The following is a 26,192-nucleotide window of genomic DNA, read 5'->3' on the forward strand; positions in this document are numbered from 1 at the left end:
TCTGATGATGCAGCTCCTCCTCTCTGATTTTACTGTGACTGGATGAGTGTTCAAAAACTCCAGCTCCAGTAATCCATCCAGTGATTCATCAGTAAGAAACTCTCAGTCAGTGGAGTGACTCACAGGTCTGTAGTGGCCCCACCCTGCCATGTTGTGTTAAATGGTCTCATGTCAGAGGAATGATGGTTTTACTTTATCTTTACAGTGTGTACCCTGAGGTATGCTTCAACTTAAATGCTTGATATCCAGCTAATGCCACTGATAATACACTGAAGAAAAGCTCTAATTTGGCTGTCTTAGTGGGTGGAGATGCTCCAAATAAATTCTCAATGTGTCAGATACTTTTCATTATGCAATGGTCTTATACAAATGCATAGTCCTGAATAATTTCCTTCATAAAGGACTTGATTCCTACTGTGTCCAAGGCTTATCAACAGCTCCTGTACCACAGAGAGGAAACTACATTACACCCACCTCAATCACTCTCAAACAGCTGAGTGGGAATAAATGCCCTCACTGGCTCTATATGACTTGGAAATACTTTTACATGAGTGTGCATATTTCCTCTGTATCGATCAAAGAGCAGAGAGAATCATAACAGATAGGATGTCTTTTACGATCGATATCTGTGTTAATGTTGAGTTCAGATCTACGGGTGGAAACGGGAATAAAACTGTGTACATCCTCATAGCCTCAGTACATTGAACACTCCCTGTTTCAGAGCAGAGCTCACTGTCCTCCACTGCTGTCCTTAGAAGCCCTCTTGGTAAGTGGCAGTGTGGAAACATATCTCATGTTGATTTCAGACTGCTGTCTCTGCTAATTAAATGAAAAGGTGGAAATGGATGGAGACATTTGTGCAACATAGGAGAGACATTTCCACAAGTTCCACATCTCCCATTTACATATGAGTGCTCTCTAGTGGCCGCAAGGGGAAACTACAGAGGCACAAATGGAATCGTGTCACTGGCAGAGGGCAGACTGCTGGGAAATGATAAAGGGAGTAAAAAAAATGTTTCCTCTTGCTCCTTAAATCTCTTAGCATTCCTGCAAATTAAACTTAATACGCCTAAAAGAAACATTGAAAATGTAAATTGAAAGGTGTTCTTGAATAAATTAAACATGTGGTCACATTTGAAAGGTAACACTCAGGAGTTTATTCTCAGAGATTTGTATTGTCCACCTGAATATTTTTGGTAAATACAGGCCTGCAGACTATTACAGCTGGGACTTATTAGCTGGAAAACACAATGGGGTCAAAGCATAAAATATTACCTACTCCCAGTTCAGATTAGATGAAGATTTCTCAAAAAAAATTACCGTTTTACACACATTTTTATAATTATCATAATAATGATTATGATCATGTGTTTATGGAGACTACAATAAAATCCACGGGAACCATGGTGACATACCAAATGTCCAGAAATGTTGAACCCTACAGTCATCATTCAGGGGTCTAACAAAAGGTAACATTTTGCTGTTGTGGTTATTTCTTAAAATGTTAAAATGTGGGTTTAATCAATAGAATCACACAAATCTCAGCTTTTCAATGATATGTAGCATGAATATCAACTCAAACACAGTGGGTTTGTACGTAAGCGTAACAGTGTAGTAACACACCTTATGTCCCATATATGGGTCAAGGAACGCTAACAGGTTAAAATTAAAAGCAACAGAGGATATAGCGCGTGATGCAAACACAAGTTAGACCTACATTTTTCATGTGACGGAAGACAGAGAATTAGGCAAACCAATATCTTACTATAGACATTTTATTTGTTTCCATAAAGAAACATGAGTTGTTTTCATGTCTACAATGACTGTTAAGCAACTGATTTAAGAAAATTACTAAAGGCACAAAGGCTTATTTCCCTGTTGTTGTGCCGACACAGTACACTTGTGAAACACTTGACACCACTTTACTGTTTAAGTTTCTGCCTTTCATTTTAGAAACACAGATTAAATCACAGCATCTCAATTAGGAAATCAACTATATTAACTACATTCGTTCTGTCTAAACTATCAAAAGAAGAGGTAGAGGGCTTTCCACAGGTTTCTTTAATCCATAGATTATTCACATTGAATCACTGCAGTTACTGACTTAAATGGCACTTCAGATTTCAGTATTGCAAGTCTATTAAATACTATTACTAGCAAAAGACAGATTGAGAAAATAATAGTCAAAATCAAGAAATCCTGACTTAATGTCTAGAATCACAGAGCGTATACTTCCCATATTGGAGCTTAACTAAACTGTTGTACATCTGTAGAGGTGCCTGGTGACATCAAAACACATTACTTTTCTTGACTTGGAAGCAAGTCAAGAATTTCTAGGTTTTGTTCTACAATTCAAAAGTATACATTTGTTTTTAGGCACAGGCTAACAGCAGAGAGCTCAGCTGTTGGAGTGTTGCATCATATATCTCTGGTTTTAGTTAAAAATCTATGGCAGCTAAAATATAAAAACAGCCTTCAGAGAATTATACATTCAAATGGTTTAAGATTATTGTGTAGACAGAGGTTAAAAAAAAAAAAAAAAAAAAAAAAGAGTCCCATAGAACTGTGCACCAGCTTTAGAGTGAAAATGTTTACATTGATCATCTTTGCAGAGGTGATCTGGGTTCACGTTCATGATGAATACAATTGAAATTAACTTTTCTGTCTGAAAGAAAAGTCAAAAACATGAACAGAGGACAGACGCTATAAAAGAAAGATGAATCTAAAGCTGCGCCCTGGTGCTGATTCAGTGTTGTACTAAAGAGTCATCTTCTTGTCTGTCGGATCAGAATCATTGAGAAAAACCACAAACCACAGGTTACGCACCATACTGGACACATGAAACTGTAACTGAGCTTTGTTTCAGGTAGATATCATTTAAGATGGGACGAAATATATTATCATTATATCATATTACAAATGACTCTCCTAAAATACTGAGTCTTATATTATAGTTTTCCTCTTCTTTTCTAAATATGCAGAAACATAGACATTTATTCACACTTGAAGTATTTTAAGATAATATAAAAATATATGGCTTATGGCTGCTTGGAGGAAGTGGAATCCTGCTGTAGTTAAGTCTGTTATTGGTGCTCCCCTTTCTCCAGAGTTCAGTGTTTACTTCAGTCCACTTTATCACAGACTTGTAAAACTCTGTGGTTGAAGTCCTCTGGCTGGTCAGCGTAGACGTAGTGTCCAGCTCCACGGATCATCTGCAGGAGGATTCAAAACACAAAGACAAGGTTTACTGGAGGGCACTGCTACTTTGGTTTATTGTTTTAATAAAACAACGATGGTCATTTTGAATAAAAACAAGATAGTATACAAATCATTTAAACATATCTCAATTCATTAAAAACAATCAGCCTATATAATCACAGAAATACCTTTAATTAACACACTGGTGAGTATGTGTATACCATATACTAGGGCTGGGCGATAAGGACCAAAAGTCATATCCCGATATATTTAGGCTGAATATCGATATACAATATATATCCCGATATTTTTATTGCAAAGTGAGAGCAAATGTTCAGTCAAAGGCAAATATGACATGTCACAAGTTTATTGAAACTGTTTATTTAAGTGAACAAGGCCGCGTTCAGACTACAGGCGAATCTGATTAAAATCAGATTCCTACTCAAATCTGATTTTTAGGGCTGACTGTCCACACTGTTTTTAGCAAGTGTCCAAATCGGATATGGCTCTGTTCAGACTGGGCCACATTATTGACTGATCTGACAGGTTGCTGTAGTAACGGCGTCAGAGCGTCTGATGTCATATAATTGGGACAGCGACAAGAACAACAACAACAAACATGATGGAGGCAGGCCACCTCAGTATATTGGCCTTATCACTGTCCAGTAGAGGTGCAGAACATCTCAGACGCACCAGGGGAGAAACCGGGAGGATGGACGCCCCCGTCAGGCCCGCATGAGTCGGGCGCGGCTGCCTGTGGACACCTCGTATCTGCGGTGCCCGCGGTTCGCGTGCCGCGTAGAGTGACGTCACGGACAGTCAAAACCGATCTGAGTGTTTGGAGCGGTTCAGACTGCGATCTGAAACTACCTCCCGAAGGTGGTTTCAATTCGGTCTGCAAAAATCGGATTTCATGTGATTTGTGACTGTTCAGACTTCAAAAGAGCCATCCAGTTCCAATCTGGATGGGCTAAAAATCAGATTTTGGCTGGCAGTCTGAACGAGGCCTTATGTCCACGGAGAGCCGTGCCAAGTGGGAGCAGACACCTGCATGTGCACTAGTAAAGACATATACATACATTAAAGTGATAGAAGTTAATTCCCTGGTTCGCATTCAGTACACCATGAACTTACTATGATGTCCACATGAGAGTGAGGCCTCATCTGTTTGATGGCGCTGCCTGAGTTGCTGTCGATGCCGGAGCGTGATCCGTACAGGATGCTGATGGGGATCTGAGGCTGAAGCTGGTCCATCCTCTGCAGCATGGGCCTCATAGCCCAGCCGCACGGTGTGCTCATATTCTTAAAGGCTGTTTCCCCACTGTGACAGTACAGAAGAACAGCTAACTCACATGTTGATGACAAGGCAAAGCATTACCACTGACATTGAAACTTTTCATAGCCACTGCAGCAGTAATGAGGCTGCACCGAGGCACAGACAGACACAGACCTGGGGGTTTGCACGTTCAGGTGGTAGATGTACTCTGACACTGTGTTGTCACTGAACATGGAGGAGAACTTCCTCTTGAAGTCGGGTCTCAGAGTCTGGACCAGAGTGGGCCCTGCAGGGGCCACAGAGGGGACACTCAAGTGTCAAAACAGAACATGTAAACATTAAGAGACGAGACTGCTTTGTTACATTCGACATGATTAACAGCTGGAAGGGTTGGAGGGAAACACATCATTCACTTCATTTCAAAGTCCGGACCAAAACATGAAACATCAGTGTTGTGCTTTTCATGTTAAGAAAAAAATACTGTCAGCTTAAATAACTCGGCATCCATTTAAACCACACCCTTCTTGTACGTTATAGCTACTCTTTTTACATAGCCTGCATTTACAGGTACATCTCAAAAAATTTGAATATCATGAAAAAGTTCAATATTTTTTGTCAATCATTTCAGAATACATTATATAAATTCATTACACAGAGTGAAAAATTTCAAGCTGTTTTTTCTTGTAATTTTGATGATTCTGGCTTAGAGATAATGAAAACTCAAATTTCAGTGATATCAGAGCAACATGGGCTTTCATTACACCTCAGCAGCCTCAGGCTGATCACCTCCATGCCAAGCCACATTGATGCAGTACTTCAAAGGAGCCCGACCAAGTACTGAGTGAATAGAAATTAATATACTTTTCAGAAGCCTGACATTTGTGTTTAAAATATCCTTTTTCTTTATTTTGTGTTTTCATTATCTCTAAGCCAGAATCATCAAAATGACAAGAAATACAGGCTTGAAATATTTCACTCTGTGTGTAATGAATCAATATAATATACAAGTTTCACTTTCTGAAATAACTGACAAAAAATATTTTTCACAATATTCTATTTTTTTAAAAATGTACCTGTATATTTCTCCCATGTTGATACTTTGCCCCATTTTTATGCCGTGTATCGTGTTGTGCTGCAGCCGGTTTCTCCTCCATTCATCTATTGTCATTGATAAAAACATTTCTGTGGTACTTTGCTGTCTTTGATCCCCTTCTTGTTGCAGACTTACCGAGTGGGCCAACCAGTCTCAGGCCAGCCAGGGGGTTGAAGGGACTGAACATGGCCCCCAGGGCTTTGATCCACACAGGGATGGGCCGGTCTGCCTCCACTGTATCCGGGCGCTCGGGGAATCCCCAGGGCTCCACCAGCACTATATGTTTTACTCTGTAGGCCACAGACAAACACATTAAATACATTCAATTCACCTGTAATCTGGCTTATTTCATGTTTAGTCAAAAGGATTATACAGATTTACAGCTTCTTTTAATATCATACAACAAGCTGTGACCATTAAGCATTGCTATCCTGTGAGAGAAGATTAATGTTGTCGTCATTGATGTTGTTCTGGAGAGGCTATGAATCCCCTTATTCAGTTTTAGCTCCAGATCAAGTCTTTTAGATAATTTGGATAAGCTGATGGTCTGTATCTTGCCATGTCTGACTTTGTTGTATTACCAACAGAAATGAGGGTCAAAGCTATGAAGATAAGTTGGAATAAACCACAAATATACTTTCAGAATAATTGAACACACGTTTTTCATCTTTGCATGGGCTGTACAGAAAGAGAACACACACACACACACTGTCGAAAGTGTCTGCCAACTGCATCACATGGTCAACATTTTGCACAGTACTAATTATCTTTAGGCTCATTATGTTGGCCTGTAAAACATCTCTGTCTTTAGGCCATACCATGCACAATGAGCACAGTTGAGCCTTAACAAGGACATATGTCGCTGATTAAAAGCATCTAGTGTTGGAACTTAAAGGCTTTTTGGAACACTGAGATAAGAATAAGGGGACAGGAAGAGGGATTTTTTAGCATTACTGATGAAGAAGGGCGATAAGAGATTGAGGACATTTTATCAGACGTCCCTGCTGGAGGCTCGGAGCTGCAGCTGCAGCGAGAGAAGATGATTCAGGAGAGATACAGTCTAGTGGGAGGAGAGAGGCTTGGAGGACACTGCTGTTATCACAGACTCACTGCTACAACTATATCCTGTACACATACTGCCGTGTTACACGACAGTCATGTTAATACTAAAGGGTCCAATCACCATGTATCCTGCTGGGCAGGGTCTGTTTCTTTGTTCTTCTGCAATAAATAAATAATGTTACAAGCGACACCTCTCTCATGTAACTTCACTATATGTTCAGTTGTGGAACTGTGCATGTTCATACTTTTTGTTATGCATGTGGCATTACTGGTATGAGTGAAGACCAAAACTATGGAAAAAAAATTACCCAAATTGTAACATAATTTATCGCTTAAATGTGTACTGACATGCTTACCCCCCCATCATAAATATTAATTTATGAACTGGTAAAAACTATAAACCTTGAAGGTCATATAAATGTTGGGCTTGATGTAATATTATTGTCTTTAACATTATATCATATAAATATCATGATAAAATCATCAATGCTTATATCATAATAAAATCATGACCTGGTGTTTACATGATAAAATCCTCAAATTGAGACACAGTATAGTTCTCATGTCTAAATAACTGAACAACTTGTGTAAAATGCTAAGAATCAAAGACTCAGTGAGACAAACAGGAGGTTACCTTTTTCCATGTACAAAACTTTAGTCACTTTGACATCTTAAATGATTGATTCAAAAACTATTTTAGAACCGAATAATTCTTTAAAAGCATAATTGAGCAAAAACACCTACAGATCCTTTGGATCCTGATGTTTGTTCTTTTCTTCTCTCTTTCCTCTGATTTCTTAAATATTTAAGAGAATATGTTTGGGTTGTGGGCAACTTTTAAAATTTTCATCGAATAAATCAGCTTAAATTCTTGTTGAGATTATTCTAATAAATAGAAATATTACACCTGTCAGTGTCGGTTTAACTAACTGAATATTTCAGACTGAACCACATGCAGGTCTGCCCTCATTGTAACATTTATCCAACAAATGCAGCTCATATCAACAAGATCAGCAGCAAAGACTAAAATGAAAACAACCCAACCCAACAGCACAACAGGAGACATCCCATAATCCACACCCACCTGTCAGGGTATTTAATAGAGTAGGACACAGCCAGGTATCCTCCCAGGTTGTGTCCCAGCAGTATCATGGAGTCCAGACCCATTTTAGACCTCCACTGCTCTATAGACTCCACATACTGGTCCTCTGCCTGCTGGACATCTGTGGAGAACACAGGCCTGCTGCTCTGTCCGAAACCCAGCAGGTCCACAGCCAGCACGGGCCGACGCTGGGAGAGAGCGTCCAGGTTCTGGGCCCAGAGGCCCACGCCACCTCCAAACCCATGGAGCAGAACCATGGGGGTTTTGTGTTTGACACCCTCACTGCTGAGGGTCAGGGTCCACAGCAGGTTACCGTTGGAGATGGGTACATACTGTTTAGAGAAAGTGCTGTCTACACCTAAAAAGAAAGGGAGGAGCAAGAAAAGAGAACATTTTAGAGCTGAAGGCACAGCACCACTCTTATGTGATGCCATCATTGCTTCTGCTTGCTAGTTACTCCATTCGACCCATTATTGCTGTTTTTTAAAATGCTTTATTTCTAATGGCTAAGCAAAACAATTTTTCTGTTCCAAGCAATAAAGATAATGTGTTTGGTCAAACAGAACAAACTAACACACATTGCTAATGTTAGCTATATGTTAGCAAGCTTATTTTAGCTAAATGTAAGCAAGCTAATGTTAGCTACATCTTAGCAAGCTAATGTTAGCTATATCTTAGCAAGTTTGTTAGCCAATATACACTTTGATCCTCTTAAAAGTGTAGTGTTTTGGTTTGTCAGATAAAAAAAAACAACATAGTTCTGGTTAGTTAACTTTCCATTTCACCACACAGCGGCTTTTAGACATTATTATGTTGTTTGCTAACACACGGAACTGATGAGGAGGCTCATTCATTCAATACGGAGTCAACGGAGAGTGATGATTGTTTTCCTGACAGTGACCTATGCCGTCGAACAAGTGAAATCAAAAGTAGATCATGCCTTCTGCTGTTTAAAAAGGGCATCGTGATTCATTTTTCACTTTGACCGGTTTAAATACTCACACATTTGTATTGATTTTTAACTGTCTCAAGATGCATGGTTACATCCCTAGTTACATGTGGAAACTCCGAGTTAGAGAAGCTGATTCTTACATCGCAGCATCTTGTCCTCTGCAGTCTGTAGCTGGATCTGAGAGGTGGGACACCATGATGGCAGCCAGCTGGGGATCCAGCACCACCTACACAGAAAGAACAACTTAACTTCAATAATCAGAGGTCCCCTCTGTACTTCATACAGACTTCATTGTGCCATACTTCATTGTGCCACTGCAGAGTGGGACTATGCTTCAAGGATTTAGACAGAAACTGAAAAATAAAACAAGTTCAAAAGTCAATTACTCCACCAGCTTTGCCCCTGGCCCTGATTCTGTTTGACTTATTCATGGACAGAATCTCAAGGCGCAGCCGGGGGGAGGAGGGTCTCTGCTTTTTGCAGATGATGTGGTTCTGCTGGCTTCGTCAAGCTGTGACCTGCAAAACTCACTGGAACAGTTTGCAGCAGAGTGTGAAGCTGTCAAGATGAAAGTCAGCACCTCCAAGTCCGAGGCCATGGTCTCTGCCGGGAAAAAAACGGTGTATTGCCTCTCTGGGTCGGGCGAGAGGTACTGACCCAAGCAAAGGAGTTCAAGTATCTTGGAGTCTTGTTCACAAATGAAGGTAGAATGGAGCATGAGATGGACAGGTGGATTGGTGCAGTCTCAGCAGTGATGCCGGGCGTTGTACTGGACCCTTGTGGGGAAGAAAGAGCTGGGCCAGAAGGCAAAGCTCTCAATTTACCAGACCATCTACGCTACAACCCTCACATGTGTTTTGGCTAGTGACCAAAAGAATGAGATTGTCGAAACAAGCCATGCCTCCACTTTTCCAGGGTCAGTTGCGACTCCATCCCGGGATACAACATGCCCCACTTACTTGACAGATGTTTGGAAAAACTTGAATTTCTCAGGGGAGAGCGTGAGGCCATATTCTCTCAGACTGTTCAGGACTTTCATCAGCCTCACCTCGTATTCTTCCAGTGTCTTTGAGAATTATGTCATCAAGGAATACAAGAAACTCTTTCAGATTCATGTCGGCCATACAGTACAGGCCAAAAGTTTGGACACACCTTCTCATTCAATGCGTTTCCTTTATTTTCATGACTATTGACATTGTAAATTCTTTAAAACTATTAATGAACAAATGTGGAATTATGTACTTAACAAAAAAGTGTGAAATAACTGAAAACATGTCTTATATTCTAGTAAGCAAAGGGTGGTTACTTTAAGGAATCTAAAATACAAGACATGTTTTCAGTTATTTCACACTTTTTTTGTTAAGTACATAATTCCATATGTGTTCATTTGTAGTTTTGATGCCTTCAGTGATAATCTACAATGTAAATAGTCATGAAAATAAAGAAAAACACATTGAATGAGAAGGTGTGTGTCCAAACTTTTGGCCTGTACTGTATATCTCTCCATTAAACGCTGAAACGTAGTCGGTACGCAGTTTTGGGTCTGTCTTTTTCCTCAACCTCAATCTGGTAATAGCCGGATTTTAGGTCGAGGACTGAAAAGCATTTTGACCCAGTGAGTGAGGAGAACGCCTCTTCCAAGTTTGGAAGTGCATAAGCATCTTCCACAGTTTGGAGATTGTTTTCTGTAGTCGTTACAGAGGCAGACTTCTCTGTTCTTCCTGCTCACTACGACTATAGATGACGAGAATGGAGATTGTGATTCTCTGATCACTCCAGCTTGAAGTAGTTCTTGTAAATGCTTATGGATAAGCCTCCAAATCATGGGGATGTATAGGACGGGCTCTGTGCTTGAACGGCATCTCATCCGAAAGCTTAATCTGGTGCTTAACCCGATCGGTTCTGCCAAAGTCAAGGTCACTCTGTGAAAACTTCAGGCTTGCTGTCCATCTAACGTCTAACATGGGCACGTCTGGCTGGTAAGAGGCCTCAAGGAAGACCCAGAACAAGTTGGAGAGATTATAGCTCTCGCCTGGCCTGGGAACGCCTTGGGGTCTCAGTGTTTCCCCTGCATTCATTCAGCAGCAGCACTCTGCCACTGCTGAATTACGTGCGCGGCTGCTGAAATTTCACATGATCATTAATATCAATGTGCCACTAATGATTCCTACTCGCACTGTGTGAGCACAACAACACACAACTTTATTTTCGACTTGTTTTGAGTCATCAACGAGCGCATCAAATCCTGTCGGACCCTCTTAGGACATCAACATAAAGTATAGTGATAGCGGCAGGGTTGCCAAATTAGCGACTTTGTCGCTAGATTTAGCGACTTTTCAGACTATTTTTCAATAAGCTACTAGTGACAAATCTAGTGCCTTTTTCTGGTGTTACTGGAGACTTTCGGAGACTCGTTCTTACTCCTCTTAACGAGCCGCCAGCCCCCCGCAGCTTGTTAAGAGGAGTAAAACCTAGTCGAAGCGGCACAGTCCTCCTGCAGGAGTCTCTTCCAGCTGACTGTGTTAAAATGATGTTAACCCCTTAGCAAATCGCGCATGCGCGATGTCGCTGGTTTACAGTCAGTGTCTCTTTTGGGTCGCTTTAGCCGGTCCCGAGGCCGGATACAGGAGGAGGGTTGGGATTGTGACAGAAGACAGTGCACTTGCAGTACTAAACAAGTCCATTACAAGTACATGCACATAGTAAATTATGCAAATTAGGCGATGGCGTCATTTAGCAACTTCTAGCAACTTTTTGGACAGTCAATAGCTGCTTTCCTTACTGAGGAGTTGGCAACACTGCTCATGGCCATGGACACAGTAGCACCGCTGCTGAAAAAAATTCTACGGGAAACACTGGGTCTCCCAGGAAAAGCTGGAAAACATTGCTGGGGAGCGAAGAAAATGGATGGAAAATTCTATTAAAAAAAGAGCATATCATATGGCTGCATGAAGACTGAATGTTAGCATTTATTGTGTTTCAGAGATCTTATCATCTGACATGCATCAGCTGCTCAGTGAGGGTTACTCAGAGGGTACTTCCCTCATTTAATTGGTAGGCTGTGATGATGACGCAGTGTGGTTTAGGGGACAGAACATTAGAGAGAGTAAAGCTGTAACAAAAACATGACCAAATTCATCTTCAATCTCTATCACACGAAGTAAGTGAATACAACTGCATATTCTTTATAGATGAGGCTCATGAGGCAGCATGCAGTCCAATTACCAATGTGTGGAGATGTCAACGTTATGTCTCTGCAGAGGAAACAAAGGGTGAAATAGCAGGTGTCCAACCAGGAGGCCTTCATGAGTTCTTTCCACATAGTATTCCTGATGTATAGCACAGCCTATAACCTCCTCTTCCTCATTGTCATCATCATCATCATCATACCAGTGACCTGGACCATGATCGCTCTCACTATCACATCAATGTGAAACCAGTTTAAGGCAAAATCCTTCATCATGAAAAATACATATAACAAGTTTTTTGTGTGTATTGGCTTGTTTGATGGCTGAAGTGTTTTTTGTATGCAGAACTACAGTATGTCAGTATGTCTATGGTACAGTTGTTAGGTTAGGTGTTTCAAATATTTAGTCTACCCTCAATAATAATAATATAATAACATGGTCATAATATTAGAAACACCTCTCAGTATACTGCAATAGAATCAGGCTGCACCACAAAGCAGTGATTCGAAATGAGCACAGTTGCACTTAAAGCTGTACATCATTAATATCCTTTATTAAGGTCAGCTTTACTGCAGGGCTGTTGTATTAGACTGATCTGATTTTAACTAGTGTAGGTGTACCTAATAAATTGGCAGTTGAGGGTATTTAAATATAACGTTTTCTAACTGCTGGAAAGTGTGTTGTAAGTGCTCCAGTCAGTGTTAGTGTGGGAATAGCCCCTAGACATAATTTTAAAGTAATATAAAAATGTTTCTGTGGGTTAATATTTTTTGTATGATAGTTTTTATTTTTCAAAAAAAGGTTCAATTAAGCCTTTAGAAATTATATATACTTTCCCCCCTTATATTGGACTAAAACTTGCTCCAATGCAACTTATTGGTACACATCCTAAAGTAAGATTTAATGTCAGCACACAGAAACTTTCTCCCTTCAGCTGTTCAGTGTGAAAATCTGTCAATCTCAAACATCATCCAGGTGCGGGAACAATAAGAACAACAGAGTTGTGAGTGGAGGGTTCACCACAGAGCACTCTTACCTCATGGTTGAGTCCACATAGCCCCATACACTGCTGAGCATGCTGTCAGCTCCAACCACTGACATCACTCTGTGAACCAGCCTGCAAACACAACACAAACACACTGACTGACTGATGACTCAGTAGCATCAGTACTGCAGTACTCACTAAGTAGGGTATACTTTAAAATATATAGAAAATATATATATATTTTTTATTTATATTTTCGAATTTAAAATAAAAATCAACCATAAATCAAAATTGTTGTGTAAAGTGCAAATCTCAACAGTTGCCAAATACAAAAAATTGACTAGTCAGTGCAAAATGGAAGCATGAGAAAATAATAAAAATAATAATGAAAATGTCAGTGGTGGAATGTAACTAAGTTCATTTACTCAAGTATCGTACTTAAGTACAATATTAAGGTATGTTTACTTAACTTGTGTGTTTCCATTTATGTAACTTTATACTTCTACTTCATTCAGTTTTAAAAGGCAAATATTCACAACGTTTAGCTGCAAGCTTTAGTTACTTTTCACATCAAGATTTAACATAAAAAAACATGATTGAACATTATTATAAATTAAATCACATGAAAGTACACAGTCGCCAAGAAAGTTGGAATTATTATGTTTTCAGACACAACCCTCTGTTCATTGTGGTTTCAATTTCATTGTGATATATTAGAAAGAGATTGATTAATACATTTTGAGAAGATATACACTTCATCTGTCAATAATAAATCACATTTTCACAATCATTTCATGGGAAGAGGTAAAAATATGTTTTATTCCAATTCCTTTATGGGCAATTAAGCAATTAAAATTACCCCAAGTTTGACGACAGTAAAATTGTGCTTACATAATGCATCAAAAGTAATTATCCAAACAATATATATAGAATGTATATATAACAATCTAAGTGGGGACATTCTGCATAAAAAGCACTTTTGTTACTTTAAGTACATTTTGTTGGTGGTACTTTTGTACTTTACATAGAAAACTTATGCCGGTATTATCGTGGACGATACGATATGGCTCACTGAAGAACAGTGACCACTGACAGTACTGCAGTACTCAGTCGTACAGTATAGAATATTGACCAGTGAGTGCAGTATTATTTATTAGCAGTGTTAGAATGTAACTAGGTACTTTTACTCAAGTACTGTACCTACGTACAATATTGAGATACCTGTTCTTTACTTAAGTATTTATGTAACTTTATACTTCACTACATTTTGAGGCAAATAATATTTTTTACTCCACTACATTTAGCGGACAGCTTTAGTTACTTTACAGGTTGAGATTTAACATAAAAAAACGATTAATTTCAAGGGATTAGACTTTTAAAAAAAATTAAATCGTATAACAATATATAAGTAGTTAAAATGAGCCCCATCTTTACAAAATTAAAACACTGCTTACATAAAAGCATCAATACAAATAATGTTATAATATATTTAGGACATATAAAACAATCTGAGTGGGTCCATTCTGCATTAAGAGTACTTTTCCCTTTGATGCTTTAAGTACATTTTGATGCTGATACTTTTGTACTTTCACTTCAGTAAGTTTTGAATGCAGGACTTTTACTTGTAGAGGAATAATTTCACAGTGTGGTATTAGTACTTGTACTTAAGTAATGGATCTGAATACTTCTTCCACCACTGGTAACAGTTAAATACCGTGTTGGACAGAGTACTCTAGCATACTGTCAGTACCGTATGTTTGTTTATCTGACAGCTGAAAACTTCTGTAACTTTGCAGGTGTTTGACAACAACAACATGCAGGTATTTTCCACAGAATGACACAGAACTGGGTATAATATATAATAATATATTGCATATAATATATTGGATACAGCTTTCTATTGTGTACAAAGCTTTCCCAGGAGATGTTAGGGACAGAGTAACTCACCCTCTGCTCGCTGTCTCCGCTTGCTGCTCGGCCATACTGCACAGCTCGCGGTCACGTGTCCTGAGACTCTGACGTACAGTCACTGATTGGAGGCGTTTGATTTGTTGTTTGGGATAATTTCCCGGGGAGGTGCTTCTACAGCTGACTTCAAGGACGGCTTTGTTCCCTCTCATCCCATCGCTACGTGTGAGACAAAGCAAGCGCACACAGCAGCAAAGCGGAAGTAACTTTTCTAAATACTGCTGCTCAGAGCTGGTGAGTAGTTATCGAAATTATATTAATATTTCTATTTGCCAACGAGTTACACAGATGCACTGACAGCTTTAGTACATGTTCTGAACATGGATTAAAAATTAGTCTGAAAGACACTGTAACGTTACTGTAAGCTCCATGTCTACGTGTTCATCCTATTAAATATTAATGTTTCAAGGTCGTTAATAGCTTTAAACAATGTTCCTGCACTTCTTAAAAATCTTAACAATTCATCATAAAAAACAGAAAATATTGCAATGACATCTCATCGTATTATTCGTTACAATATGTCGATTAATGTTGTAGATAGCTTTAAAACACAACAACATGAATTAATGAGACCATTGCATATTGCACTGTTATATTCAATATAAAAACCTGTTGCTTTGACTTATCATAGCATGAAAATCACACGTTTGATGAAGTTCCATAAATGATGGCTGCATCATTCAGTGGATTTGCTGTATGATCTCACTGTTTACTGAGAAGAGTAATGTGATTACTGCAACCTCCAACTGAAACAATTCCCCCTCTGTCGTTAGCAGTCAGCTGTAAGTCTGTGACAATGTGAAAGCACAATCATTCTTTCTTTCTGAAAGTTTGTGGAACTGAAAATAGTCCCAGTCAGAATAAAATATTGTAAATAAAGGAATGACTAGGGCTGGGCAATATGGACCAGAAGTTATATCCCGATATATTTAGGCTGAATATCGATATACGATATACATCCCGATATTTTTATTGCAAAGTGAGAGCAAATGTTCAGTCAAAGTCAAAGAAAAATATGACATGTCACAAGTTGAAACCATTTATTTAAGTGAACATAAATACTGTACAACAACAGGAGTAACTTTAAAAAAAAAATCAAATCAAGTGCACATTTAAATAAAAAAAAAAATATTAAATATAAATAGCCTATGAAATAAAATAGGCCAATCTTTATCTGAAATAAATATATTTATATGAGAAAAGAATAACAAATATTACAAAAGAACTAAATATGACAAACCCTAGTAAGGGCAGCATTTATATATAAAGAAGGAAAAAATTTGAACTAAATCGATATATGCAATATGGTCCAATTCCATATCATATTTAAAAATGTATCGATATATCTTTTATATCAATATATCGCCCAGCCCTAGGAATGACAGTTGTGACAAAATATAGTGAGTTTAAAGCAATGTACTGTGTATTGCACAGCCACACAGGTGTTTTCAGCTCCAGCTGATTAGATCTCTGCTTAGATGTAGTATAACAATGCAACTGATAAAGGTGTAAGTTGTCTCTGGTCCCTGATCAAAGCTAACAGGAGAGAGAGAGTCCAGTTGTCTCTACATGGCCTCACAGAAAGGTTGGTTTGTGCATCCATCATCCATCTGTCTGCCACACAGTCTACAAAAGCAAAGAAATGCTGAGCAGCACGAGAAATGTCTAATAACTGAGGCCCTATATTCTTGAACCATCAGTTTGAGAGTGAAAGCACCTACTCAGCTGTATTTTTTATTTTGAGTGCTTACTTTGTTGTATTTATGTGTTATGTGTTGTGAGACTGGGCTAGTGCCTGTATGAAAATGCACTTGCACAGATAGACGTATTAAAAAGTGTAAAGGGGAACTGAGGGCCCATATTATTATGCTGTGTCGCTGATTCAGGGGCACCCGAGCTGGATATTATTATTTTATACCGTAGGTGATATTTTTATTTTAGGGCCTGCTTTAACTTTTTTCTGAAGCCCATTTTTAGCACCATCCCCACTGGCCACATTTCCTAAATTTCCTAAATTTTGGATACTAATAATAATAATAATAGTAATAATAATAATAATAATAATAATTATTATTATTATTATTATACAGTAAATATCAAAATGTACTAGGCAGGTCGGGGTGAAATTCGTTGAGCATGTTTTTGTTCAGCCTTCCCAGAAATTGAAAAGGAGTCCAACCGTTGGCCTTATTTGATAAAAAATAAATAAAAATAAAATAAGTACAAAATAAAATTAATTCATTAAAGTCATACATTAGCAGGTACCAGCCACTCAGTAAGTGTTTCTTGCAGAAAATCATGAAGAACCACAGCCAGTGTGTAGTAGTGATGTGTCGGTTTAAAGAGCCGGCTCTTTTAAGTGAACGATGGGAGCCGGCTCACGTCCGTCAGCGAGCTGTTTTTTTTTTTTTTTTTTTCCTTTTCTCGTCAGGAAAAGTACCTGTGGGTGCATGCTGTGTGAACCAATCATGTGAGAATTGACAAGGAAAAAATATAATATAATATTATTTATATATATAATTGGTCTTCCTCAATGCCAATCTGCCCTGAAAGAACTAATAAAAAGTTACAGTTAGACAGATGATGGTGATTAGTTCATAGGGACGCCTAAAACTGTTGGATGCTGCTATTTTGCACATTGTATTATATTTCTTTTTATTATGTTTTTATTTATTACTTTTACTCAATACCAAAAACATTTTGTTTGTTTTTTGTCCAGATGTCAGTAGTTGGCATTAACAAAGCACATTTACTCGATTGCTGTATTTAATTTCTATTTTTTCAGTACTTAACTTGTTTTGTTAGGTGTGTGTGTTTAACTAAAAACAATTAAAATGTCAATAGCTGTCCTTTTTTAATTTCTGTGCTTAGGTTTTTATAGGCATTTTCTATCTGCTTTGTGTAGCCAAATGATCCGGATCACTATAAAGAGACCAAATTCCCGGCACTAGTGTGCAGCGAAGCTGTTTAACCTACTGTTCCGTCCACAGCCATATGAGGGCGTGACTGTAACGTTGGTGGGTGTGGCAGCTAAAGCTCGCTGCGCCGCTTGTGACGTGGAACACAGAGTCAGACATGTCGTTTCTAATCTAATGTGACTGTTCACAGATCAGCCCGAGGCTGGAGCAGACTCCTCTTCTTCACAGACACACGTCCCGGTGAGTAGCGACGCCCGCTCAGCTGTCTGCTCTCTCTGCGACTCTACTTTCCCATTTATGTGTTGTGTGTAACACGCGTGGCTCCCCCACCAGCCCCTCCCGTTGTGTCAGCTGTCTCTGTCGGTTTATGTGCCGCTGGCCAGCACTGAGTGGCTGCAGGACAGTCTGCAGACGGAGGCTTGCACTGTGGAGCTCAGTTTGGTCGATTTCCTGAATATTTACTTTGATTTACTCTGATGACAGTCGTCTTTCTCCGCCCCGTTCTTGTTCGACTTTTTATGTGGCGTGTTTACATGATCGATACACAGCAACGTCGCCCCCAAGTCCCAAAAATAAAGCTGGACATGTGAGAGGACATTCAGAGTTTTATTTAGTCAGCTTTTTCATGATCTCTAACCACTATGATTTTTTTATTTATTTTACCAGTGCACATATTTTATATCATGTGTTTTATTAGGAATTTAATATATGATACACTTTGTAGTTATTATGTATATTATATAATTTTTTAATAAGAGCTGGGATTTTTGAACAGTTAACATTATTAATCAATCAATCAATCAATCAATCAATCAATCAATCATTTAATTGTATTCTTTCATACAGGGTACTGCAGTTTATTTGCAGATGATTGGCAAGCTGATAAGACAACAAATGTAGACCATTCAGACCAATTCATTAAAAAATCTAAATAATCATCAGTACTGTTTGATCATTCATTCATTCCTTCTCCTTAACCGCTCATATTAGTGCATATTGGACAAATATACCAGGATTCAATAGATAACATACCGATAGATAAAAGCAGATACTAGATGACGATAGATACAGATAAATAACAACAGATGGCAATAGATAATGACATATACTGATAGATACGATAGATACAATTGATACTGACTGATAATAGTGGATAGATAACGACAGATAGTGATAGATAATGACAGACACAGATAGATACCAACCGCTATGATAGATCACAACAGATACCAATAGATATTGATAGATTACAGCTGATACAGATATGCCTTTGATTGGCCAATATCAGCCGATAATATTGGTCAACCCATATATCTGTTGGGCCTTAATTTTAATTGTGTATAAACTTGCTCTTTCTGTCTGAGGAGAACCACAGGACATATTGTCTGGCTGATTTGTCATGCAGGTTCCCTGAGAGAGAGGAAGATGGAGCGGGGGCCGTCAGTGGACAGCAGAGGCTCCAGGTTCACTCCTCTGGTGGTGTTGGAGCTTGCCTCAGACACCAGGGAGGAGGCCATTACATGGTTACTGAGCAGGATAAGAGACCAGCAACAGAATGGAGGTGTGGAAGTTAGAGTTCATTAGTTTTCCCTGTTTCCAATACATTTGGTGTTATTAAGCCTGTCATTTCTCCCAGGCGCTGAGCTGCTGGTGGAGCAGCTGGGCCCTGGAGTCGAGTCACAGGAGAAGGAGAACCCTAACATATTTGTGGTGGGGGCGACATGGCAGAGGCTGCTCTCTGGTGCTGAAGACGTGGGCCTCTTCAAGGAGTTTAATGATGGATCCATGAGAGGCTTCACCTGTGCCAACAGACACAACTTCAAAGACTTTAAAGGTAAAGTCCAGGATGAGGCTACTGTCTGTCCTGTGAGTGTATCTATTGGAAAAAAGTCTTACTGAAACGGCTATAATCATAATTTTTTTTAATAATAATGTATCAAATGACAATGTTACAATACTAGGTTGAAACCCAGTATATGGCTGGACTGCCATATAATGCGCTGACTTATGGCTAAACTGTTACAGTGGAGAGAATTTGTGGATATAAATTGTTCATCTGTAGTGGTCCAGTAATAAAGAGCGAACAAAATGACATATTTTTGTAGGCCAACCTGGAAGTAGCATCTCCATGGGGTCTATTGAAAATTCGTCTATGGGAGTTTTGCATTTGATTTTGGATCATTGCAGAAAATAAGCTCTGTGGCAAACGCATGTTTCTGATGGTTACGAGCTTTGTTCAGCAGGATCTTCAAATCTTTAAAAATGAGCTTTTATTATGTTGTATTAGGCATCAATGCAGCCGACGAAAGTAAAAAAACTAACATTATGCTATCGCGAACTACACCACGGTCACATGACTTAAATGCCACAGCCTTTATCCTTAAGACAGTTTCTGACAAGCTAACCAGCAGCTTTGACAAGCTAGTGAATCCGTAGCCTAATAAATTGTTTATTTACATAATTTACAATCTACATGAGTTTGAAAGAGCCCTGAAAAACATGACTAGACCCTGTGACGCAGACTAGTGAGAGAGTTGCCATCTGTTTCCTGCGTGATGACGTTTAATATCCCCGACAACCACTGTAGTCTCATTTAGCCACTTGTTAGCAACTCCTTTTTAAGGACACATAAAAACTCCAAAATGAGGGGTATTTATTGATGTATTTTGTGTGGTACAACAAAATGCAAACATCCCTTCAGCTTGTGTTAACCACAGACCTTACTTCAGGCATCTTACCATCAACACATTCAAAATCATTGAGTTTGAGAGCTTAGACTCCATGGCGCTAAAATGCTGCTAACTTTCTTCAGGGTTTAAGAACTCATTCCTGTGGTGCTGGATATCTGTTTCTTTTGTACTGAAGTAACACATTATATGGTTCAGCTACGTTTGAGTCACATAATCTATAATTAATGAATTCAACAGTGTTATAATACTATATTCAATGCTGTCGTTGTGGATTACTGTGGATCATCTAAAGTGCTATTGTCCTAGGTTATATACATGCCCACAGCTTCAAAGGTAGGACTTACAGAAAACATAAAGCTTCATTTTCCAGACTATGGTAATGAAGCACAGTAGTGTCTAGTGGTAACCCTAGATTTGCAAAAAACTCTTGCAAGACTTACTCCCTCCAAACGGTTCAAGGTAACCTAACATCAACCATTGCGTGAGAGTTTTTCAAATAGAGGGTGACCAGCTGGCCTCATTGTTTATCTGTCCTGCTCACAACATTACTGTGCTGATGCACTCTCACTGCTCTCATAATGTTGTCTGCAGCCATGGCAGGTAGCTGTTTTCAGGGAAGAAGCTGTAAAAAAAACCCATAGTACACTAGCTGCTCAGGAACAAACAGCACAGACTGTCAGAAAGTAGCTAGTGAAGTAGCTGAAGAGACCAAAGTTTCCTTTAGGAGCTAATGGAGACTAAAAACTGAGATAAAAGAGAGACAATATTATATCTATATTACATTTATCAATTGGACAAAAACATGACTCTGAATATCATCACGTTGCTCTGTAACTGCTGGATATGGTAATAAGCAACTGTTTGCTATCTTAGCTTAAAAGGTGATAATATGTCAATATTATGTTCACAACTTGTGTCTGCTGCCCCCAAGTGGCCAATAAATCAGTTATTGTAGGTTTAAGTGTGGCTGACCTGCACAGTGATGCACAAATCAACATGCACAAATGAGCATAACGTTTCTCCAGTCTGACGTATTGTTCTGTAAAACAATGCATAATGTTAATGACTTCCACAATATACAGAATTATATTACACAATCTGTGTATTATTCAGATGATAAAATACAATCTTACCTCATCCTCAACAGCCAGAATTTGATGTTTAGCGACTTCTTGAATATCAAGTTGACAGAAATTTAACTTGCATCTACATTGCGTGATTGATCGTGTCATTCTATTTCAAAAGATACCTTTTCTGGTTTCAGCATCTCCAATGATATAGTGGCTGTTTTCCTTTAATAAATCACCACTGTTTGATATTCTAGGATTATTTCTGCATTATGACCAGATCTTCAGCAGTGCTCTCTTACCCTCTTAGCTGTTAAAAATGCCTCTGATGTGTGTTTCCAGGGGATGGAGACTCCTTCCTCAGTATGGCTGAGTGTCAGTACATCATCAAACACGAGCTGGACACACTACGGGCCAAAGATGAGACTCATGTGCCGGGACACACCGAGGCCAAGCTCTACCCTGGGAAGTCTATCAGTGAGTGTCCATCCACCTCTCACTAGCCGTGTTTCCATTACAGTCCAATACCCAGAATGAGGAGGGTCTCACGGTCGTTTGACCGGACTTTTTTGGCCCTGTCGAAGAGCAGGGCCGTTTTTCTCCCCTGAAAAAAACCTTGCTGATTGGATAGAACCCTAAGCAGGATGTGACGTAGTACTCGACACCACAACAACACGCACCATTTGTAAAAGCCGGCGAAGTAGCTAGTAGTCCCAAGCGACAACAAACATAAGCCCCTTTCATAGTGTGGTCCCGCAAATCCCCACTATATTGCTGGAAAGATGTGTGCTAGCTCTTCTCCTCAGTGCGTTCATAGTGATCCCGTGAAGGCAAAGTGATTTTCTGCCCTTTCCTTGTGCAGTCCGGCGTCTTGGAACGAGGTCCACAGTAGCACAGTGCTAATAGGCTAACAGTTAGCTCTGTAGCAGTACAGTGTGTATGTGCTGCTGCTGCAGGGGGTGTTCACTTAGCATCTCTGCGTTAACAATCATCGGCAGACACTTTGTGTACAGTTAGCATGCTGGTTTGTTTATGATCAGCTGCAACATTGTGCATAATTAGCCATGCTGGTTTGTTAATGATCAGTTATCGATGGCGGCCACAGTTGCGTATCCCGTGTTTAATCCGTCGTGTATGTGACTTCAAGGTTGAAACTGTCGCTAAGCGATTACACAAGGATCGAAAACCATACATCACCTCCAGAGTCTTGTTAATCCCTCTGGGGTCTTTTTTTGTAATGGAGACACACTGGAGGGGGCGGCCATTTGAAAGGGCGTGGCCTGAGAAAAGCACACATTTCCAACCAAAATATTGTTCTTAACCATTATATGAGAACTTGTTATTGTTATAGTCAGCTAATCCAATGACAGAAATTTTAAAACCTATTAACCATTAAAACATGAATTAATTTATTGAGTAAACATTCTACAGTTTCAGTGTCTGAAGTTTTGAGAATGAAAATAATGCTTTAAATGAATAACATACATATCTGAGACCAAAGCAAATGTTGTCAAGATTACCAATTATTTTCAGCAGTGATAATTATTGTATACATTATACATATTGTGATTGATTAATGAGCGATCGCCTTCTTTCTGTGCAGATTTTTTTTTTTTTTCAGTTCGGGCTTGACAGGATTTTACCCTCTCAGCAGCTGTTGTGGCACATTTTGCTTCCATTATATAGTGGAGTTTCTCAGAAGTGAGATGAAGGCAGCACTATTCCGAACACTGCACACAGACTGCCTCTGTAGCCCACTCTCTCTCTTTGTCTCTCTCACGCTCTCTGTGGCTGCAGTATGGAAACAATAAATATGCAAATAGAGTGGAATAGTCCCAAAGTGAGATAAGGAAGCAATGAACTTGCAGAGGAGATAGTGTGCCTCTGTTCAGCGCCTTTATTTGACAAATCTTGTTAAAGCAGAATGTAATCATTTCGACAAATGATGCACTCGAGAAATGGCAGATGAAATGATTGAGCTTTCATGTTCTTGTATTTAGTCACTCTGTATTAGACAATAGAAATGATGGCTATAGACAGTGTGCATTGTGTACAATGGACTGGCTCTCAGCTATTGTTTCCCTGTCCTTGTTTCACATAATGAAGCTGCATGTTGATGTGGTTGAGAAAGTGAGTTCAGACAAACAAAAGTCAGGGATAAAAATGCAGCAACCTTTTTTTTTTTATTATCATTCGGAAGTCAAGAAAAGAGCAGATAATTATGGTGTGATGCTGCAGAAAAATATAATGAAAAATGACAGCACAGGAAGTAGCAGGCTGTTTTCTTATTTCAATCTCAGTTCGCAGACTGCAGTCCAAGGGGATCCTGATCCAAGTTTTTCCTCTCCATGAAAAGGAGGAACTGAAGAGGCTGTCTTTTTCTTGGTACAAAAAGGTGAAGCTGTCCTTTCAGCCTCTTGGTAAGAATGCTCTCTCATTGTCTTTGGTGTGAAAGCCTTATGAGATAAGAACACATTATCCACATTGTAATTTGTTGTGCTGCACAGAGGGAAAGTGTTGTACCTCTTATTGCCACTCTACATAATGCTCATTTACCTTCCAGCTCAGAGTTGTTCTCGTCCCTTGTGCTTTCTCTTTACTTCATAGTGACTTTCCTGTCATCATAGTGACTTTCCTGTCATCTGTCATCTGTCTTTCACATTGGCCCTCATTTATCAAACGAACGTAGAAACAAGTGCAGATCTGAGTGTATATTTTGTCTCACCACAGGGTTCACGTGTGATCCATCCAACGTTCGTATCTCTCCAATCACAGTGTGAGAATGATCGGCTGTTGATAAATGTGGCTGCTGAAAACAAGCATCATTAGGATGTCACGCCCTAAAGATTACGACACCGAAGGAAACAATACAGCCAAAAGGAGGATTTTTTTTCTTTTCTTTTTTCTTTTTTCTTATTTTTTAACTCACCCTTATTAGCAAAGTACTCTGTGACAAATAACAACAGGAGCGGACATAGACGCAATAGACATTTTACAGAAATACGCATCGATGGAGATTTATGAAATAAATAGGGATGCACCGATCGATCGGCACGATTTCCTTAATTTTGCGGGATCGGCCGATTCTTCTACTTCAAGCATAAAAAGTGAAAAGGAAGGAAATCAGTGGTGCTGTCAGCAGAGTAGCAGTGGAGCATTCAACTCCTGGCGAGGTTGGAATATTTCATTTATACATTATGATGTATAAAGCCTAATAGCCTATATAATATGCAAATATTGTAATTATTATGATGGAGAGATATTTTTCACTTCTTTACATTTAGTCAGAATTCTGTCCCAGTCAGAGGAGCGTGTGCCATGTGATTGGAAATGTTTCTATTCGGGCAGAACAGGCAAAGGAGGAGACATGAAACCTAAACATGCTTTGGTTCGTCACCATTAAAACAAAACACCACAGAGTTTTATCAGCTCCAGGCATCGATACTATAGTCTAAGATCAATTATCCAACTCAGACGTGTGGACTTCACGCTGACTCAAACCTGCGTACACGAGCTGAGAGCAGACGTGAGATCTGATCGTACCCTCCGTTCACGTCCAGACTGATAAATGCCGAGCCCTGCGTAAAAATGATCGTACGCTGGGCGTCCCGGTGGCTCACACTGGTAGAGCGCTTACCATGTAGGCTGAGTCCTTGCTGCGGCGGAGCCGGGTTCGAATCCGGCCTGAGCTCCCTTTGCCGCATGTCCTCCCCTCTGTCCCCCCCTTTCTATCTGTCACCCCCTTTCTATCTGTCACTTTCAATAAAAGCATGAAAAATACCCAAAAAAAATCTTTAAAAAAAAAAAAAAAAAAAAAAATGATCGTACGCCCACTTTACGCTCACTTTCTGTCGTACGCTCGTTTGATAAATGAGGGCCATTCTCACTAGTGCTTCTGTTTCTTCTCCATCCTCTCTCCCCAGATGACATCAGGCACTACTATGGCGAGGGTCAGGCCCTGTACTTCGGCTTCCTGGAGTACTTTACCTTTGCCCTGATGCCCATGGCTCTCATTGGAGTGCCTTACTATCTGTTTGACTGGGAGGACTACGACAAATATGTCCTCTTTGCTGCGTTCAACCTGGTCTGGTGCACTGTTATCCTGGAGGTATGGACACTGATTGTATCTACTTATACGTCACTTGGTCACCTAAATTGGAATTACAATCTGAGGGACTGTTACAGAAATGTGAAACATTGTAATAAAGCAGCCAGATGAATGGAAGGAGCTTGAATGAATAAGAATCTGATGAAAGACGAGTAAGCGATGAGCCAAACCTTTCCTCCACCAGGTATGGAAGCGTTGCAGCGCCTCACTAGCCTACCACTGGGGCACACTGAGCAGGAAGAAAGCCTTTGAAGAACCTCGGCCTGGTTTCCATGGTGTTCTTGGGTTCAACCCTGTGACGGGCCGAGAGGAGCCTCTCTACCCCAACACCAAGAGGCAGCTGCGTGTCTACCTTGTGTCCCTGCCTTTTGTCCTGCTCTGCCTCTACCTGTCCCTCTACGTCATGATGATCTACTTTGTAATGGAGGGATGGGCAATGTCAGTCCACGATGAGGATCCAACCTTCTGGACAGGAATACTGTTGTACGTCCCTAGTATTATCTATGCTGTGGTCATAGAGATCATGAACCTCATCTACAGATATGCTGCTGAGTTCCTCACTGAGTGGGGTGAGTATGAGTGAGT

General features: G+C 39.6%; 2 protein-coding genes across 3 annotated transcripts in view; one reads left to right on the top strand and one right to left on the bottom strand.

Annotated features, from left to right (window-relative positions):
- Positions 1-2,046: 2,046 nt before the first annotated feature.
- abhd5a (abhydrolase domain containing 5a) lies at positions 2,047-14,839 on the bottom strand. The gene is made up of 8 exons (XM_059340258.1): positions 14,804-14,839; positions 12,908-12,988; positions 8,824-8,909; positions 7,714-8,089; positions 5,703-5,857; positions 4,649-4,760; positions 4,333-4,519; positions 2,047-3,212 (listed from the first exon to the last, which is right to left on the bottom strand). The coding sequence occupies exons 1-8, from the start codon at positions 14,836-14,838 to the stop codon at positions 3,123-3,125; spliced, it is 1,122 nt and encodes a 373-aa protein (XP_059196241.1). The 5' UTR covers position 14,839; the 3' UTR covers positions 2,047-3,122.
- Positions 14,840-15,042: 203 nt separating this feature from the next.
- The window catches only part of ano10a (anoctamin 10a), a 38,707-nt gene continuing 27,557 nt past the window's right edge, over positions 15,043-26,192 (top strand). Inside the window, exons 1-8 of one of the 2 annotated variants that reach the window (XM_059339526.1) lie at positions 15,043-15,058; positions 17,933-17,982; positions 19,148-19,303; positions 19,379-19,576; positions 21,842-21,976; positions 23,800-23,919; positions 25,423-25,607; positions 25,792-26,176. In XM_059339526.1, the coding sequence (XP_059195509.1) occupies positions 19,168-19,303; positions 19,379-19,576; positions 21,842-21,976; positions 23,800-23,919; positions 25,423-25,607; positions 25,792-26,176 (1,159 nt within the window). In that variant the 5' untranslated portion in view covers positions 15,043-15,058; positions 17,933-17,982; positions 19,148-19,167. Of the gene's footprint in view, positions 15,059-17,831; positions 17,983-19,147; positions 19,304-19,378; positions 19,577-21,841; positions 21,977-23,799; positions 23,920-25,422; positions 25,608-25,791; positions 26,177-26,192 lie in introns of those variants that run through there. The other variant, XM_059339527.1, reaches the window with a different exon arrangement.

This window comes from Centropristis striata, chromosome 8 (genome assembly GCF_030273125.1).
Source record: "Centropristis striata isolate RG_2023a ecotype Rhode Island chromosome 8, C.striata_1.0, whole genome shotgun sequence".
In the NCBI taxonomy this organism is placed as follows: Eukaryota; Metazoa; Chordata; class Actinopteri; order Perciformes; family Serranidae; genus Centropristis; species Centropristis striata.